This window comes from Colobus angolensis, unplaced genomic scaffold, assembly GCF_000951035.1.
Source record: "Colobus angolensis palliatus isolate OR3802 unplaced genomic scaffold, Cang.pa_1.0 Scaffold431, whole genome shotgun sequence".
NCBI classification, from domain to species: Eukaryota; Metazoa; Chordata; class Mammalia; order Primates; family Cercopithecidae; genus Colobus; species Colobus angolensis.
Window position 1 is genome coordinate 345038 of NW_012117722.1, and position 16528 is coordinate 361565.

Genomic DNA, 16528 nt, shown 5'->3' on the forward strand with positions numbered 1-16528 from the left:
AAAAAAAAAAAACCAACAATAAATACACAAAAACAAACAAATCAGCTAAGAGTCTATGTGCCCTCAACGCTGTGATACTGTGTGTAGCTCTATGAACATAACTGTGTTAAAAAGAGTGCATGAACAGTTATATATGAACACAACTGGATTAAAGGGCAAAACATTGATGTTAAAACAATATCCATTAAGCAACAACTAAAGACATTATAGCATGTAAATTTTTATAAAAACAAGGATGAAATCCCTTTATAGCCTTCCTAATTAAAAAAAAAAGGCTGGTAAATTATAATTCTGAGATAAATTTTAATTAAAACAATGTAAACAAATAGCAATAATCATAACAATAAGCTGGTTGGCAAATATTTGGCACATCGAAAAACTCAGCTATCAATAATAAGGGATCTAAGCTAAGTTTTTACAATTAAGTCATTATTCATCAACGCAACAAAAAGCAGAAACAGCAACTGTTTATTAAATATTGCTTCAAATTAATCATGAATTTAATTTAAAGATTAAATGCACTGTAAATAACTCTTATCCATTTGCATGTTCTATTTCCTGATATATTTTGAATGCAGTACAAAAAAACGGAAAAGATCAAGTGCTCTTTGCATAATATTCCCCACACAGAGTAGCTGAATTGTCTTTTAAAGATTCTTAAATCAGTATCTTTCAAGTAAGAGCAAATCAAGTGAACAAAACTATATTTTTAGAGAATTATGTAACTGAATTAAATTGTGAAATTAAGAGCTATTAGGTCAAAAAAATAAAATTGCAAACCATTAGCACTGATAAACTATTCAATAACACTAAATCTGAAAATTAAAATTACCACTTGAAAGATTACATTTATAAAAAAATTAAATGGAATATTACTTTAGTAATGTTAAAAAGTCAATTTTTCATACTTTATAATTTTTTATAAATCCATAACAAAACGTTCCCAATTGAGATATAAGGTGACATCACTCACAAAGACAGTAAATATCTTTAACCCAGTTCTCTCAATAAAAATGTGCACATTTAAGATTGACCTAATAATGTCGCCAATCTTAACAATATAGCATCATTCTATTTCACCTAATTTCTATACAAACCAACCTAAATGCTAGCTAAAATCTTACTGATCACAGTAGGATTGAGCTGGAGAAATATAGAATCCATGAGAAATACCAAATTATAGTAATTATAATCATCCCAATATGAAGAAAAAATATCATAGTTTAATTATAGGTATACTATAAATAAAATTAAAGGCTGGTCTCCATTTTAAAATAAAAGAGCCAGTCAGTAGCACCTCCTAAACTCAACCTCAGTTTCTTTTTAACTGGCAAGACCATAAGTAGCGTTTACCTTATAAATAAAATGTTTATTATTCACATTTGAAATATATTTGTAAAGAATTTGTGATAATTGTTGCAACTGTATTCTAATGGCTTAGTTTTCAAATGAGAAACTCATTACTACCCTAGGCTAGCCATTTTGCATTATTTACAGTTGAAAGGGACTAAAAACACGGAAAAAAAACATCTGATTGGCCTTTATAATTTAAATTATTACCAAGAAGCTCTATGGTTCTATGTGTTTTTCAAAGTGATGTACTAATAGTTTCAATGAGAAAAAAAAAAAAAATCTCACACACACACACACACACCCCAGATCTTTGGGCCTACCATAATTCTGACATAATTATCACTGTATCACATTTTAGATCACACATATGGATATGCACTTAGTTCACAAGTATGCAAACTGTATCCATTGCAATTTAGTTTTGTTAAACCACCCAGGAAATCTGTGGAGAATAAAGATATTACATTTAAAGACTCTATATAGCAAACTCAAAGGGGTACAGCTTCAAGCAAAAACTTCAGAAAGATTATTCTTATTACAAACCACATGTTTCTTACCAATACTCAAAGGGTCTTTCAGATTAAATAGATGTTTTAGAGCCCCTTATTCTGTGCTTAATTTTTCCATCACTTTTATGCCTTAATTGAATAGCTCTGATTACAGTAAAATGTCATAATAACAAACCTTACATAGAGAACTCTATAACTAAATGTCTGCCTAAAATAAAACTGGCCTCTGAAATCAGGAAATCACAACATATTTGTCAAAGAAGCCTATTGTCATAAGAAACCTAGTCTCTGTCAAGCCATTCTAAACGGAAATAAGCTCAATGAACTTGCAGTCATTCCTGATGTCTTTGCTAATGTCAATGATGGGTCTAATCATCACATATTTATCTTTTGGAGATTTAAGCTTTGGGTGCATTTGTTTATGATATAAAATGGCAGAGCCCATGAAAACAGCAAATAGTTACTAGGGTTTCTTTCTTTTTTTTTTTAGCAAGAGCAATTTGAAGCTGGTCTTGGGCTTACTCACTAACCATAGGGAGAAGTTGTGTACCTTTGTGTAGGCAGGACTTTTTCTACCACTGAATGTCAAGTACTTTTTTTGTTGTGACTTTTAAGGAAAGGATTATAAACCTGAGTTATGCAAGTCCTTTTACATGGTCCATAATTATATTTAGGGGATCCACGCACTCTTTTAAATTCTACGTAAAATTTTGTGTGCAAAAGTATTTTTTCCCCCAAGAGTCCATTGCTTTCTTTATTTCTCAAAGGCCTCTGATCTCTCTCCAAATTAAGAACAAATGGTTAAAGGGACTAAAGGAATGAGTGACTCTGAGTAGGGTAGTATGATATGGACTTGCTGCTTTACCTTTAGCTCCCAGAATTATCCTCTCTTGCAGGTGCCTAGCCTCAGCAGTATGCTTTCATTAAGATCACTATTTAAGCCAGGCACTTAGGAAATCAAAAAACCATACTCAGAGAAAATGAGCTTTGTGAGTACATATAGAGAGCAAGGGAATTCACCTCAAAAAGCACTTTCATGACCTATCAAGACTCTAATGAACTATATTTTTTAAAAGCCTTTAATATAGAATAGGCAAGAGAAACATTACACACAAATATACTAACATTTCTTCTCTGATGAATGCCTTAATTTCAAAGATATATGCTAAATAGGAAAATATAGAAAATATAACAAACTTTATACAATCTAAATAAGTGATTACAGAACATAATCCTGAAATAAAAGTAAACAAAAAATTTAAGTGGATAAAAATGTTGTTGCAGTTTGAACCTACTCAGAAGAACAAGTTTCAAGGGCTAAGCATTCTCTAGAGAGAAAAACAACAAACACTGCAGGGCTAACATCCTCTTGTAACAACAACAACAAAAACCCTCAAAGCTATTTATAAGCCTAAAATATATGACAGATGTTATAGTACTGAAATACGTTTGCTAAAACTCACCAGCCATTATATCAATACGCCCCCCCCTTTCTGAAGTCCGTTTTGAAATTTGTTCAGTGTTTACAGTTCATCATGATAAGAATTTATTTCCCAGACATTCAAGACTCATAGAAGTCACAGGCCGGGCGCGGTGGCTCAAGCCTGTAATCCCAGCACTTTGGGAGGCCGAGACGGGCGGATCACGAGGTCAGGAGATCAAGACCATCCTGGCTAACACGGTGAAACCCCGTCTCTACTAAAAAAAATACAAAAAACTAGCCGGGCGAGGTGGCGGCGCCTGTAGTCCCAGCTACTTGGGAGGCTGAGGCAGGAGAATGGCGGGAACCCGGGAGGCGGAGTTTGCAGTGAGCTGAGATCCGGCCACTGCACTCCAGCCTGGACAGAGTGAGACTCTGTCTCAAAAAAAAAAAAAAGACTCATAGAAGTCACATAAAACCTTCTCTAAAACTTATTTAAATTAACTATGCAATCAAGATTTTTGGTTACATTTCTGCAAGTAATTGACCAACTCATAATATGATTCTGATGATTCCCTTCTTAAAGACAAAAGATTGGCCTACTTGAAGCAGGTTATATAAAATCTAAAACCATTTCATTATCCTACAACTTACAGGCCCTATGATAAGTATTTAAAAGTTTTCTTGACCATTATCATAGTATAAAATAATCACGAATTCTTTCATTAATTTATCTTCTTTTATAAATTGACATGCTTCTTCCCAATCTCCCTAGCCTTAGAAAATTGAGAACGGCAAGCATTTGCTTTACTTATTAAAAGTGTTTACAGATGACCTGGAGAAGGACAGAGGACAACATATATTTGCTGTTCATTGAGATTAATTTTTGTTTTAGTTTTCCAAATGACTTCTTCATTTCTCTAACAGAACTCTTGCCAGGAACATTCGCAGGTAATACTTCAAAATGAAAATATCTTATTCTCCTTGAAGATCTTCCAAACTATGCACTAATAAATAAATAGCAGCACCCAGTAAAATCAGAAAGTTGGAAGAGACTTGAGCAGATAAACTTCTATGGAATGGATAATCATTTTTCTAATAAAGTTATTGCCCTCATAAATATATGTGTAGAGACCATAATTCAGACTGGTTCCTCAGAAGTAGACACATACATCAATCACATTGTTTTTTCTTTTTGTCTCTCATGTACATATGTGTGGGAGCATGAACCATCATTGCCTTAGCCTTCCTCTCATAATGGTGGGTGTCTATTATTAAGAAGAACCAGCATATTAGTATAAATATGAACACAAGATTCATGATCATTATAAACTGGCAATGATTAGCTACTCTGCAAGCACACTGTTCAATTTACAATAAAATCCTTCCATTCTCACTAAAGAATGTATGTAATTAGTCTAGACTCACAAACTTCAACTAGTATTTGGTAGGCAGCAATCCAATTCATATTTTTGCAAGTGGAAGGTGGTTACTGCTTTTCCAGTTGCCTCTGACCCTTTGGATTTTGAGCTTGCCTTCAGCAGAAAATGGACCTCTTGAAAAACATTTGCTGAGAAAAGAAGGCAGGAGCTCTCTTCAGCTGCCCTCAGCAATACACACTGAACCTGAGAAGGAGCAAGGGAGCAGTGAGGAGAGCCCTTGTCCCTGGCCAACTTTCAGAGAGCTCCAGTGCCTCTCAGGATCCAGGTCCTCATCAGGCTGCAGCACAACTGTGATGCCTATTTCCTCTCCCAAGGAGTGTAGTCTTAACAGCAGGTGCCCTCGGGACACCTCAAACTTACTCAATGCCTATTTGGCAAAATAGTTACAATGAAGCCAATAAATTCACCACCTTAATTTAAAAGAGGCATATCTCAATAAATAAATAAATAAATACATAGATAGATAAATAAAGAAATAAAATTTTTTTAAAAAGCCTTGGCAGCTAAAACACTACAAATAAAAACAAAAACAAAACAAAACAAACAAACAAAAAAGCTGTATTTACCCCCTGTATTAGGAAAACTGCATACCTTTAAACATTTAATAATTGTGTCTTTTTTCTACATGAAAATCATCAATAGACGATCTTGAACACCCAAAAGAATGTTTTGCCATTCCTACAGAGAATAACAGGAGAGTCTTTTTCCAAACTGGCAGACGGGAAACAAGGGTCAGAAGGGGTTAGTCACTAGTTACTCTTTTAACCCAAGGTCACACACCTAAATCTCTGATGCAAAAGACTACACTTCTCTTTCCTTCTTTGTGCCTTGGGCTCTCTCTTCCCCTCATCTGAACAGTTTTCCCTTTAGTCCACAGACTAAACACAGACATTTCCATGAATGTGTTCTATAATCAGGACTGTCAATTAGGAGAAACCAAACCTTGTCAGACTTTTTTCTAAACACTTGAAAAGAACAATCTATATATACTTAAATTTTTGTATTTTCAAGAAGATTAAGCTCTGACGTTTTCCAATTTTAGTGAAAGTCACTAAATAGGGAAAGCAAATCTTTGATCCATCAGAGAAGAAAAATGTATACCTTCTGAATTAATTGTATATTATATATATCTCAAGTTAAGACTTAAATGTCATACTAAAATGTATATAATTTAATGTGTACTCCAGATAAACATTTAAAACATAAAAATAACTTCATGTAATACAAGTAATCATTATAGCATCCTAAAATAACATATTTATATAAAGCAAAACATCCTTATTCTCTACTGATAGAATCTAAATGAAACATTTTAATATCTTACTCTTTTGGATAATTAAACAATAAATTCAATTAACTTTACATTTATCCATAGATTAATATAATTTAGTTTACCTGTGCTCTGAGTGCAACGTATGAAGTAGTAGAAACTGCAGAAACCCAGCAAACATAACAGTAGCATCGGAGTGGTTAACTAAATGCCACTGGCATCAAATCATTAAATTTCAGCTAGCAATGGCAGCAAATGCACAACATAATTAAAAAATCCACCAAAATAAAAAATTTTAAATAAAATTTCCTGTGGTCCTTGCATTCTAAATCAAAGTCAAAAAAGCCTGCAGTGTCCAACATTATACAACAGTGACACTAAACAAGGCCATAAGTGCTGCTGTCATCAAAACAGATCTCTGCAGTGTACAGATTCTCATTGATTACAGCATTAATCTATAGTGCTCTGTGCTGTACTAAAGTGGCTCCCAGAGTAGCATAAACTAAAGCTCTTTTAGCTCCGCAATTAACCATTTCCTAAAACAATGCACAGAAGCTGCTACCTTCCTGCAGCCAGAGAGATGAAACGCTGTGGTCCTTAAAGCTAACAAAGAAGAAAAGACTCAGGCAAATGTTCAGGAGCTCATCTTGTACCCACTGACACTCACTGCAATACCTATGGGTTAAGATGACAAGGTTGAGCAGATGCCTGACCGTCAGACCACAGAAAACTCACCTGAAATAATTTGGTTCCATTATCAATCACTGGCAATGGTCCTGCCAAGCCCTGTGTAACAGATCATTTCCTCTGCAGTTTCCCTAACTGAGGAATCTTACTCAGCTCAATGACAACAACTGGCACCAGAAAGCATAAACCAAGAGTGTACAATTGATTGTTGGGAACACAGGCAAAAGCGCTTCTTCAGGCTGATCTGGTACAGTCAGCCTAGTGCTAATGGTGGCTCATCTCCAGAGGGCAAAAGGACAACCTCAAATAGGTTTTGCAAGGGAGTTGGGGACAGGAGAAGGTGGCTCGTATTTCTGATATTTTTAAAGATGCATATTTTTGATGACTGTAGATGCATAATTCACAATACAATAGATTTTTTTCTGAGACACAGAATAATTATCCTCTCATTGGGTCACCTACATTTTACTTCACCCATATTTTGTGTTACAGAACAACAGCAACAGTAACAACAAAATTAATTGATTTGAAATTGTTACTATCTCAATTACATTTTTAATGTAGTATAACATTCAGATTACAGAAACAGCAATGAATAATGACATACTTCTCTAATCATCTAGGGATTATTTGCTGAAAAATCAAGGTGGACTGCTTCTAGTTTGTTTTAGAAAATGAAATGGTCAAATGATAACAGAGAGAAAATGAGGAACATCTTTCATTTATTTAAAACAAATGGCACTGTGTTTACTTAAATTACATGTACTTGTCAAAAATAATTATCTCATGAGAAAAAAATTAAAATTGAACCATGGCTCATCTCATTACCAAAACAACTGCAAAATATCAGCCTTAAATGAAATCACTAATTTGAACAATTTTTCTCTCTTAAAAGGACATATTTATGGTCTCATTCAGAATACGTTTTTTCTTTTTTTTTTCTTTTCTCAAACTTCCACCTACGCTTAAAGCTGGCTGTAGTCAAAACCTGACCAAGTTATTGTTGGGAAAAGCAAAAGGGAAATCAACATTAATTGAATGCTTATTAAGTGCCAAATATTATACTGTCTATTAATTTTATTTAGTTAATTTATTTCTCACAGGCATATGGAAAAATCAGTAATACTTATCCCATATTAGAGATGGGATTTAGAAAAGCTAATTAACTTGCCCAAAGTCATATGATTTATAAGCAGCAGAGCTGGAATTTGAAGTTGGCTTTGTCTGTTTTGAAAGGCACGTATGAGCTTTTCACTACACCACGGTAGTTAGGAGTTCCTGCAATTATTTTGTTGAATTACTTCAAAGTTATGTCAGTTTTTGTGCAAGTACTCGTGACTTGTTGGTGGTGCAGCGGGGCCCTATAATGATAAACTTCTATTTCCCATGTTTGGAGGTGGTGAGGATTTTCCGGAGCAGCTAATGGGGCTGAAGTCTTATACCTGCTGAACTTGAGTTGCTTCCATTATGATATGGTCATTAAGAAGACATACAGATGGCATGGTCTAGAGGTAGACCTGCTGGCCCAGCAAGTATACAGAAGAGAATCAATAGAAAACGAGTCAAAACTTTCAACAACCAGTATACTCATTTTTGTCTGGTTGAAATCACTACCATATACTTTACTTTGACTAGAATTTAAGAATGCATGAATCAGGCTGGGCACGGTGGCTCACGCCTATAATATCGGCACTTTGGGAGGCTGAGGCAGGTGGATCACCTGAAGTCAGGAGTTTGAAACCAGCCTGGCCAATATGGTGAAACCCCACCTCTACTAAAAATGCAAAAAATTAGCTGAGTGTGGTGGCAGGTGCCTGTAATCCCAGTTACTCGGGAGGATGAGGCAGGAGAATCGCTTGAACCCAGGAAGCAGAGGTTGCAGTGAGCCAAGATCGTGCCATTGCACACCAGCTTGGGTGACAGAACGATTCCATCTCCCCCCCTAAAAAAATGCATGAATCATATAAGCCGATGTAGGCTTGTCAACTGAAATAAAACATTTCAATACAATGCATGTGTCTATTGTTGTGCTTGAGTTGTGAGATTTAAAAAAAATATTTATTTCTCTATTCCTATTTCTTTTGTTTATTATCCAGTATGGGTTTATTTCAAATTACAAAATCATTTTAAATGTCATTAATCTAATATTTGTCCCTCATTCCATCTCATGAATTTTTATTATTTAGTATAATTACCTTGAGTTCCCTAAAGTGCCTTGATACAAGAAAATTTATCAAATAGTAACAAATTGCATTTCTAACAGAAAATACTTAATAAACCCAAACAGGGTTTATTAATCAAAATGGTATTCATGGCTTTCAAAATTACAGAATCAAAGCAGAGAATCAATATTAGAAGAGATTAATGTTGACCTCACTCTAAAATATCCTCTCTCATTTCTGGGTACTACATATTATGAGCTTTCATGCATAGTAACAAGTGTTATTCACTGGAGCCACTGTCTAGGTAAAAGTAGGAAAAAATCTTTCTATTTTCATTTTTTAAATTCCAAAATTTATGTTAACAATATTTACTCATTTAAAATATTTCTATAACTCTTCCATCTTGAGCCATATATATCCTTTTTCTGGATTACAAATTTCACAGCCTCATACTTAGTTGTGATTCCACAGCTATCTCAAAGACCAGAAAACTGATTTCCCTTGGGAGAGAGCACATAAAACCTAATATCAATTGCAATTTTGAGCTTGCTTCATATATTCCATTTGACCTTGTGCTATTGTAGTTTAGGTCAAGGCCTGCATTTGTGAAAAGGTTTTGGTTCTTTCACAAGAACCCAGGAACCATTATTTTTAAAAAGTGACACAGACTTCCTATTTTTGAATTGACATTCCGCTAATGATGACTGCAATTTGTCATGTATCTCTCATTCTTTGTATGAGATAGTAAAGTATGGAACACATTGACAGAAAAGAAAACCCAAGCACAATTAAGTAACCTGCTAATTTTTTTTATTATTTTCACAGGACATTGATCTTCTCATCTTCAAATCTTTCTTGATGTGGCTATTACACAGGAATAAATCATAAATATAATTAATCATCTTAAAATCTTTAGGGTTATATTATAAACCCTACAATCTCATTTCAGAGAAACAGATTAAAGATAAAGTTGGTAACTGGAAACTTTATTCAATTAAGAACACTGTACACCTGACACACAGAGAATAGAAATATTTTGACTGGAAAATAGATACAGAAGGAGTATTAAATAGAGATCTGGGTACAACTGGGACAAAAATAAAGTGGGATTACCATTATCTATTTCTTACCAGCAACTCCTCGTCGAGCTTCAATTGTTCTCTCTTCGGAATCAACAGACCTTACTTCTTCCCACCCTTCTGAAGAGACATGAATCCCAGGTGCGCACATGACAGCAACCTTGCAAATAAATCCAGCTTGAGAGATTTAAGCCTTGCTGTTTAAACCACTCTCTGCTGCTCAAGATCTTATCTAAGAAGAGTGTGAAGTGCCTCCTTCATCACTCTGCTTATATCATTGAACAACAGGACCAGCAGAAAATGGAAACTGAAATAAAACATTGGTGTGAGAACAAGAAAGTCTCCTTGCATGACTGACTCAGGTCACTGCAGGCACTGTGCAGTTACCCAAAGGATTGCTTGGATAAAATACTGTAGACAAGCTTCGGTGGGCCTGGTGGTGTGGGGACTGGTAGCATTTACTGAGGAGAAGCATATTGGCATCTCTGTTGGGTTTTAACCAGATCCACAGGATTCAGGAAATAAGCTCTCTGCCAGATGACACTATGCTCCTAGCCATTCCTTCTGTTTACTTATCGCCCAAATTACTCTAACTAGTGTCCTTTGTCCTGCTGTGAGCTTATTTGTGGAGAAGGCTAAATAAAGGATTTTTATGACAATGAAATGGCCATTGGCCCATAGAACGATTTCTTAACATAACTCTTCTGCTTTTGTTCAGTACTATTAAAATTAATTAAATGGGAGCACTTATTATTATATCTTTGATTTATGAAGAAAAACACTTTTTGTTTCTTCTTGAAATATTTGAACTTAGGCTGTACTTTTAACTATTATATATTCTTTATATAATACTTACCTCTTATTACATAAACTTTTTAAGGTAGGTCCTCTTTTCCTATTTATTTTTCTATCAGATTCAAATATATATATATGTGAATATATTATATATAGATTCCTATTATATGTGACATGGTACAAAATTAATACACATTTCTGAAATATGAAGAGCTGTACTTTCTGATAAATGAGATGCATATTCCTACTTTATGGAAAAAAATATATACATTTATCTACTTTAACTGTAGTCTTTTCACTAAAACAAACAAACTAAAAATTTCACATGTAATTTTAATTTAAGCATATATTCCTGCAGGTAATTATTAATGTTTTGGATTTCAATACAGAAAATGTTGTAAATAGCAAAAGTAACACAATCACCTTGCATTTACATATATTTCACACTTCCTAAATAATATTCATGTGCTTCAAAATGAATCTGAGAGGTAACAAAGATGGATAGCATTAACAAGAGAATCAACCATGTAGAGAAACAGACATGGAGTATTACCAAGACTGGTTTATCCTGGAAATGAAATTTCTAAGTCACTAACCTAAGGCTTCTACTTCTCCAAACTTTCATTTTCAAATTAAACTTTGGTAGTAATATACAGCCATAAAGTACAGATAAAAACCTATTTCAATCAAATGCCAATATTTTTAATGTTGAAATATTAATCACATATAATATCTTAGAAATTCCTTTTTATTCCTCCATAGTCGTATTAATTCTATATGCAAAATAAATCTGATTTTCAAATCACAAATCTCCTACAAGTATCCTCTGAAGTAATAATCAATAATGTATTGATTTTCTAAGTTCTGTACACCACCAGTGTATTAGGGACAGTACTGAAGTACTATACAAAAAATGTATATATTATTTCCAAACTCTTCCAAAGTACTTTCAAAAGCTGAAAAACATCTCTACTCATCTATAGCTGACTCACTTATGTAATATCATCTGTCGCTCACAATTATACCTTGTAAAAAATGTATACTTCCATATAAACAAATATACCAATCATTTTAAATAATGAGGATGTCTACATAATTTACTGTTGATAGGATGTAAATCTAGCATCTCATTCTTTACGGACTACAGAATGAAGACTGCCCAGGTAGAATTAACACGTTACTACTGAGTTGACTGTCTGAATCTGCTGTGTGAGCCCTGCTATATTGTATTAATGTACTGGCACTTAAGAATCAATAGCAGGACAAACTCTGGACAGAAGAGGGTAAATATATTGTCTTTTAATCTGTACATGTGGAAACTCTAGATCCTTTTAGTAATACCAAGATTCTTAATCTTTATAACCAGCAGTAGAATGTAATATTTATGAAAGGTTATGGCATAAAATTATGTTCAGGTTCACGATACCTCCTCTGAGAGGTTTTCACTGACTAAACCCAATGCACACTAATCTTTTTATTGTTCAGTATTTCCCTTTAGGTCTTCAAGGGAGAGTCAGTCTTACACAATCTTTCATTCTGTTATTTCTTCCAATTATCACTGATCCCTGCATGCATGCATTCAAAACTTTTCATCTAACAAAAATTCTGAATATCAACTATACTAAGCACTGGAGTAAAAAGAAAAAATATATAGAACAGGTCTGTGCCTTAAACGTTTAAATGCTATTATTATTCCCATGTTACAGATGAGGAAACCGAGGCTTAGGTATGATAAATGACATATTAAGTCAGTGGCAACACCAGAATTTGAATTCAACAAAAGCAATAATAATCAAAGTTAATATCACTTTAGTTTACCACTCCCTTAAACCTGGGGACTCTCACCTAACATCTGGTTCAAGGCTGTGTTCTTGGCAGTTTGCGATTGAAGCAAATAAATCTGCACTAAGTAAAACATACATTATGCTATTGGCTAACGTCCTCCGTGAGAATCTAGTATAGCTCTGCCATGTCATGATCTCACAACACCAGTTTACAGGGATGTTAGCAGATGGTTTAAAATAAAAGGGCCCCAATCACATGTATTCAGGACACACTGCATATTCTAGTCTTTTCTAGAAAAGTAACAAGGCACATTACCAGAAAAGGTGGTCAGAAGTCCTGCATTGAGGACACTTTCAGCTAAAGTTAGCACTGGCTAAACTTATTTGAGCACAAACAATATTTTTGGCAACATTTACTAAGCCCGTTATTCTGCAGAAATAGTTGGAAAAATGCTTGCATTATTAATACTGAGTATTCTGATTTTTGTTAAGCTATCCTAAGGAACAAGAATGAGAGAGAAGTTGGATCCCATTTTATAGATTAAGAGTTGATGTTCAGGACCATGTTGTTCCTTTGGGTAGTTTCTGTAATAAAAGAGACTCATGTCTTGTTCTGTCACCGTGATATCTGTGATTCTGCTACCACAAATTATCAGCTCAGCTATCCCTTTCCTGACCCTGATGGACAGCTTCTGTACCAAAGTTCCATTTATTAAACTCTACATAATCAAATGGAGGCAAATGTTTTTAGTTTTCTTTCTTTCTTTCCCTCCCTCCCTCCGTCTCTTTCTTTTTTCCTTTCTTTTCCTTTCTTTCCCTTTCTTTTCCTTTCTTTCTTCCTTTCTCTCCCTCTCTCTTTCTTTTCTTTCTTTCCCTTCCTTCCTTCCTTCCTCCCTCCCTCCCTCCCTCCCTCTCTCTCTCTTTCTTTTTTTACAGAGCCTTGCTCTGTTGCCCAGACTGCAGCATAGTGGCGGGATCTCCGCTCACTGCAAGCTCTGCCTCCCAGGTTCATGCCATTCTCCTGCCTCAGCATCCCGAGTAGCTGGGACTACAGGCTCCCGCCACCACACTTGGCTAATTTTTCGTATTTTTAGTAGAGACGGGGTTTCATCGTGTTAGCCAGGATGGTCTTCATGTCCTGACCTCGTGATCCACCCGCCTTGGCCTCCCAAAGTGCTGGGATTACAGGCGTAAGCCACTGTGCCCGGTATATGTTTATTTCTTTTGCTGAAACTTAAAATATTTCAAGACAAAGTCCAACTGACATAGCCCAGTAAATTCCAATTGCATATAGCTAAACACAAAATAAATCAATATTCAAGATACAATTTGTGGAGTAACAATAACAAGATAGAAGGCAAAATTAGTTTTGAAGACATAAGAATTCTTAAAATATTAGGATTTGGGAAATTAACAGATTTAGTTCAATTTCTTCCAGGATTGAGAATCTCTTTCATAATTGCAATTTCCTGAGTTATAAGGCTTCAATTCCTCTTATATCACTATTTACAGGCTATCCACAAGGGTGGTTTGGACATTAGAAGCAACTCTGGTTATAAAATGCCTAAGTGGAAAAATGTAAAAGGTTAAAAAAGACTCCAAGTATTTGACACTATCAAGGGGGCTCTTGATCCCAAATTGCTCTGAAATTCAAATTCAAATTAAGTTACAGGTATGGAAATTATTGTTTTAAAAGCATAGCAATGATGCTACTTATAATATAAACGAATATGAGCACCAAATGAATTCTATTCTTTGTTTTACAGTGTGTTACAGGACAAGCATGTTTAAAAGAGATCTTCAATGACAACTGGTCTGTATCATTTGCTTTGATTTGTGATGTTTTCTAAGCTAAGGAGCCCTACAGCTTCCAGACCCTGACCTAACCATATGGAGAAATTGAGGCAATTACTGCATATGGAATAAAAGGGATCAGAATAGCAAACATGTCAAAATGTCAGACAGTGCCAGGATGTGACCCAGGGTTGAGAAGGGAATTTTTCAGAGATAATATTTTTAGGAGATTTGGAGACACGATGTTTGGGTAGGACAGGAAGATCAAGAAAGATATAAAAGGTAAGTTTGTAGTGTGCCTAATTAATAAACCTGATTCATCTACTGCCATGGAATGTCTCTCCTCCAATTTTTACCTTCTGACTGATCTTACACATTACCTACAGGAGATCTTTTGAGTGCTTTTCATGGTGATGAGATATTTAAAGGATAATCACAAGCTAACAATTTCAGTCTTAAGATGGGCACAAATGTTTTAGTCATTACTGTATTTCTCTGTAAAAGACGAAAAACATGTCAGAAGAAAAAGGATTCCAATTTACAAAGCCAACATTTTAGTTCTCTGAGCACCATTTCTGAGCATCTGCCTGTTCTTTGTAACTTTAATAATTGATCCTACAGGAATGGAAAAGTTTTGAGCTTAAAACTAGATGGGAAAGGTATTATAGAATGAGGGATCACTGACCAAGGACCAAATTTAATGTTATTTTCTTGGTGTGGGATTATATTACAGTGTAGGCAATATAAATTCAGTCTATAAAACCCACTTAATGAACAGATGAGCAGAATGAGATTTCAATTTATTACAACAGACTTATTGTGTGTTTTTGTTTTCACCCAAGGTTCAGACAGAAATAAGATTACTCATTTACCTAAGCTGTGTCAAGTTTTACATTCATCCTTTCATTATGGAGAAAGCACTCTGAGTGTCCTGGTCTTGTACAAAGATGTAAAGTTAAAAAAGAGGTTAAAAAATTGCAATTTCCTGCTTCTTAGGAGGGAAACATTCTCATGCCCCTGTGTGGTTTAAAAATGCAAGCCCCCCACCATTATAAGTCTTGATTTATCCAGGCATATTGCTGAAGTATCACTTCACATACTTACAGATCTGATTTTCTCATTTCATTTCTGGCACTTGGAGGTTGGAGATTTCTCTTTCACACAAATTCAGCTATGCCTTAAAAAATGTTATCTTTATGCAACATTTATAGGTTTTCTCAGTGGAATCTGGGGGGTTTGGGGAGAATTTTGTTTATTTGTTTTTTTGTTTTGCCTACTTTTAATTTCTTTAGCCTCGACAGCCATGTTACTGTAAACTGGAAGTAATTTCAAGTGGTGTCCTAGTTAGCTTTTTCCCTTTGATATGTTGACAGTTTTAAATCTGATTTGTCAGTTCAAATGCCATTAAATGGATATATTTATTTGTCTTCACAGAACTACAATTCAAGTAATGCTATCTGAAGTAATAGTGCCTTCTTTATTATCCTATTGCCTACATACCTAGTTGCTTCCTAGGTATGGTCATGGACATCAGCTATTTCTTCACTAAAAAAAAAAAATCAACAAATTAAACAAGCTAAGTAGAAATGTTACACAAATTATGATGGGACTTAAAATACCAAGTTATTAAAGAAAGCACACAGTCGAGTCAAGATCATTTACATGATGTATAAGCTAAGTAATTAAATGCAACACAGAAGCGTATGTCTCACTCCACTATTTCTGCACATCATTCTACTTTTCTATTTATATGTATCCACCTGTTGTCCTATGTGAGAAGTATTTTGAAAATCTATTAGGAATTAAACAAAACAAATCAAAACCAGTGGTTTTCCAGAACAGAAGGCTCCCTAAATTCTACCTCAGCTGATTTTCCAACCAAATCACATAAAGGCCAGTACTTTCTCTGGGTTATAACTTGCCTACAGGACCAGACTATTGCTTGCTTGTTTATTCTTCTCTCAAATAATTTTCAAAATTTTTTCTTGAAAATATTTATGAACTTTGTGTCAAGACATAAATACACATATAGTCTTCTACCTCTAAAACAATATTTATTCCAAAAAATAAATAGTCATACTACAAAACATAAATAAGACAAATGTAGAGCTGGAATCTTTAAAAAGCAAAGTGGTGGCTGGGCGCGGTGGCTCAAGCCTGTAATCCCAGCACTTTGGGAGGCCCAGACGGATAGATCACGAGGTCAGGAGATCGAGACCATCCTGGCTAACAC

General features: G+C 34.7%; 1 protein-coding gene across 5 annotated transcripts in view; it reads right to left on the reverse strand.

Annotated features, from left to right (window-relative positions):
• Positions 1-16528, reverse strand: part of RIMS1 (regulating synaptic membrane exocytosis 1) — a 502863-nt gene that overhangs the window by 185407 nt on the left and 300928 nt on the right. For 2 of the 5 annotated variants that reach the window (XM_011957027.1, XM_011957028.1), the window contains exon 1: positions 9974-10385. The exons of 2 other annotated variants lie outside the window; for them this stretch is intronic. In XM_011957027.1, the coding sequence (XP_011812417.1) occupies positions 9974-10073 (100 nt within the window). In that variant the 5' untranslated portion in view covers positions 10074-10385. Of the gene's footprint in view, positions 1-6729; positions 6928-9973; positions 10386-16528 lie in introns of those variants that run through there. One more of the 5 variants, XM_011957029.1, reaches the window with a different exon arrangement.